This window comes from Myotis davidii, unplaced genomic scaffold (assembly GCF_000327345.1).
Source record: "Myotis davidii unplaced genomic scaffold, ASM32734v1 scaffold1153, whole genome shotgun sequence".
Taxonomy (NCBI): Eukaryota; Metazoa; Chordata; class Mammalia; order Chiroptera; family Vespertilionidae; genus Myotis; species Myotis davidii.
The window spans coordinates 57,188-61,247 of NW_006284619.1; the positions used below are offsets into that span (position 1 = coordinate 57,188).

General features: G+C 40.0%; 1 protein-coding gene across 1 annotated transcript in view; it reads left to right on the forward strand.

Annotated features, from left to right (window-relative positions):
* The window catches only part of LOC102772348 (ribonuclease 4), a 14,677-nt gene extending 12,308 nt beyond the window's left edge, over positions 1 to 2,369 (forward strand). The window contains exon 2 of the mRNA XM_006755001.2: positions 1,338 to 2,369. Within this exon, the coding sequence (XP_006755064.1) occupies positions 1,355 to 1,792 (438 nt within the window). The 5' untranslated portion in view covers positions 1,338 to 1,354 and the 3' untranslated portion in view covers positions 1,793 to 2,369. The remainder of the gene's footprint in view (positions 1 to 1,337) is intronic.
* The last annotated feature ends 1,691 nt before the right edge of the window (positions 2,370 to 4,060 follow it).

The following is a 4,060-nucleotide window of genomic DNA, read 5'->3' on the forward strand; positions in this document are numbered from 1 at the left end:
GTTCCTTCCTTTCCTCAGTCAACAGAAGCAAGGTTCTGACACAATATGGCAATGCTTTCTTTGTTGTGGCTCTGAAGGTTTTTGTTTAGCTTTTTGGTTTGTTTGTTTTTTAAACCTTATTAAACATATACTTATTTTCCACTGCCAAAAGTGCCAACAAAAGGATTCTGCAACTGGAGACAACAGAAAACTAACAACAGCTATTGACAAGATAGACACAGCATGAAGGATACATGCATGATGATAGAATATATAACCAAGTCCTAGTTTTTGGTTGTGCATAGAAACAGCAAGGAAAAAAGACAGTCTAAGTCCTCTTTTGTGGCGATAGTGCTGTTGAGATTTATTTTTAAAAATTTCTTTTATCAGTCAGTTCCACAAGTCATTTCATTTTATTTGTTCACTAGTTCCCTCGTTTTGTTTATTAGTTCACTCAACCAATATTTACTATATTCAGAGCACTTTGGCTGGATACTCTATTTTTTACTTTTTTTCAATAGGATTAGCAAGATTTCAAAAAAGACTTGATTTTAATACCATTAAAAGAATGCCAACTGGGTGAAAAAGGTGAAGGAATTAAGAAGTATAAATGACCAGTTTTAAAAATAGCCATGGGGATGCCAATTGAGCATAGGAAATACAGTCATAGTATTGTAATAACAATGTATGGTGTCAGATGGGTGCTAGACTTATGTGGTGATCACTTCTTAAGCTATATAAATCACTATGTAGTACACCTGAAACAAATATGCATCAACTGTAATTAAAATTTTTTTTAATTAAAAAAAAAGACACATGAGAGGAAAGGCTAACCCTAAATGTTACTCTATCCTTTTTTACTACACCTTCCTCAATTCCCAGATGTAAGGAATTAAAATCAGTTCACAAACTCTCATTGGCATATCCTGTCTATCCAGACCTTTGGGAATCAGAGTCTCCAGGGAACTGAACACTCTCCAAAGATCACATGACTAGAGAAATTCCTCAAGAGACAGACAACTCCAGTGTCATTTAGATCTGCCTTTTCTCCCTTTTCACATCCTGACCATACAGGACATATACACCTGGCCTTCCAGCCTGTTCAGTCTCTACCTTGAATCATTGTACCAGCTACATCACCGTCTCTCTATAAAAGAGAAAAGCTCTAGCTTTCAGAGAAGATCATGTTTGCAAACTTTTTACTCTTGGGGATGCAGTGATGAGAAATGTTGTGAGCAGAGAAGTGGGGAGGAAGAGTAGACTGTAGAGCTGAGGAAATATCAGCTTGCCATTCTCAACACCTCTCTCTGATGCCCATTTGTTACCTTCCTTTCTCCTTCCCCTTGGTTTCCCTCCAGGCATCTCCAAGGCAGTGATGGCTCTCCTGAAGACCCTTTCATTGCTTCTGCTCTTGCTGCTGACCCTGCTGGGGCTGGGGCTGGTGCAGCCCTCCTATGGCCAGTTCATGTACCAAAGATTCCTGCGGCAACATGTGGACTCTACAGGGACAGGTGGCACCAGCTCATACTGCAACAGGATGATGCAAACACGGGGGATGACTAGGCTTAGGTGCAAGCAATTTAACACCTTCATCCATGCAGACATCGGCGCCATTAACAACATCTGCAGGACCCCCAATATCCGGTGCAGGAATGGCAAAGAGAACTGCTATGCGGGTGTCGTGAGAGTCACAGACTGCAGGCTTACAGCAAGTTCCCGGAGAAACTGCAGATATCAGGGCAGGGGCAGCTCTAGGCGTGTTGTCATCGCCTGTGAGGGTAACCCCCTCGTGCCTGTGCACTTTGACAGCTAGATACTACCCTGAAGGGGTTATGGCCCTGTGGTTGACTTTTTACTTATGCCTTGAATAGCAATGAGTAATGCATTTGAGCTATCTCAGGCTCTGCCTCCTCTGCTTATTACTCCCTTTTCTCTATATAATCCATTCTGTTAAATGCATCAAAGAGAAATGAAGACATAAACCTATAATGGGACTGGGCTTTCCGTAATAAAATTTTTTATAAACTCTTCAGCTTCCTTTTCTAATATTGGTCAGCTTAGCTCTCTCAAATCTGATCCTCTGGAATTTCGTCATTATGTGTATGATATCGCATTTCAAGTATTTTAAGGTGTTTCCATCTCGGTTATCTCATTTTAATACCACTGCACCCCTGTGATGCTCATGTTGCTACAAAAAGGGCCCAAAGTTAAAGGATTTGCTGAAGAACATGAAGATAGTGGAAAAGCTGACACACAAAAAAAATCCATTAAAAAAAAGAGTCCATTTCAACTGGCTACTAATCCAGGGCTTTTTCTACTTCATCACAGGGAGTGCTTTAAAAGTAACAGCTTTTTGATATTCTCAAAGTCAGCTGTTGGGGGAAGCATTAGATATTTAGAAATATGAACTGGCAAAATGAGAGCTCTGTCTGTATAATTTGGCAACCTTGTTATGTTTGTAACTAATAAGATTAAGAAATTATGCAGGACTTTCTTTTTCTCTTCACAAATTTTTGAATCACTGTAGTAAGTCAGAGTATTAACAATGTAGTAGATCATTAGGACTCATTCACTCTTCCTGACTGGAAAGCTTTTTCATGTTTTCTTTGTAATAAAGAATTCAAACTGCAGATATCTGTGAAGATAGTGTTATGATTTTTGTGTGGGATTTCTTTTCTTTTATTCTCTTTTAATTATTTTTTAGTTTATAAACATGCACCAACACCTCAATACCCTCATAAACTGGTCCATGATTAAAACCTATTGGATCAATGACCAGGATACAGAAACATTTGTGTCACTTACTAAAGACAATTCTAACACCTCTCCCTTTTCCCTTTGATTATTTTGAAACAAATTGGAGAAGAGAGATGTATGAAGACACTAGAAGCTAAAAATGGAAGTATGTATGTGTGAGAGAGAGTGTGTGTGTGTGCGCATGCACGTGAAAGGACTAAACGGAAAATATCTAAATTGAAGCAAATATATATTGTTTTGTATTTAAGTTGTGCAACCTCATAGAATCACTACAATCAAGGTAACTAAGGTATTTGTTACTTCACATGTTACCAAAGTGACCCCATTTTGGACTGCTTTCTACTCCATTCTTTTCAACACTACTGACCATCATAGCTTAGCCTACTAGCTTCTTCTGACAACATATTGCTTTCACACCATTGTAAAAGTTAAAAAATCATAGGCATGAAAATCCTATATAATAAAAGTGTAGTATGCAAATTTTCGCCTTGACCTGGAGTTCCACCAGGGCTGGGGCCAGCTGGGGGAAGGGAAGGAAGCCCTGGCCTGCAGCAGCAGGCCACTGGAGGAAGGGAGGGAGTACTTGTCTGCAGCCAGCAGCCTCTAAGGACCCTACCAGTGCATGGATTTCATGACCTAGGCCTCTAATTCATAAAAAAATTGTGGATCATTTTTACTAATCTATGTCACCAAACTAAAACTTAGCAAGTAACCAAATTTCAGCCTCTTCCAGAGGTGACATTTTAAACCAGTCAATTTAGAATTACCTGATCAGCACTGGTGAGGTAATCTGGCCGTTAAGACCTCTGCCTTCCCCTGAATGAAGGTGCCCTTGCCTAAAATGATTCAGTCTTCTAACTACATAGTCTCACCCTCTTTCTGCCTGTAAAAACCCTCCATTTTGTACAATTCAACAAAGCACCTTTCCAGTTGCTAGATGGCATGCTGCCTAATTCCCGAATTGCTTAGTACAGCCAATTAGATCTTCAAACTTACTTGGTTGAATTTTGTTCTTTAACTCCTGCCCCCAGGGCCTTGCCATTCCTTTGTACACAGAAGATTGTCTTTGTTGTAGGACCCCTTTGCTCCAGGCTCTTCTCAGAGTGACCCCCAGTGTTCTAGATGAGGAGATAAACAGGTGCACAGAGTAAGGCTGTCCCCTCTTCTCCCATCACCGCTGCCAATCAGTTGGAACATTACCCCTCCCACATCTATTCCTTTCTTCACTGCCTCAGACTTCTTAGCTCTAAGAAAAGGAAAAGGACATTGACTCTGCTCTTTAAATTCACACACTAATCCCCACGAAACTATGAATGTGAGTATG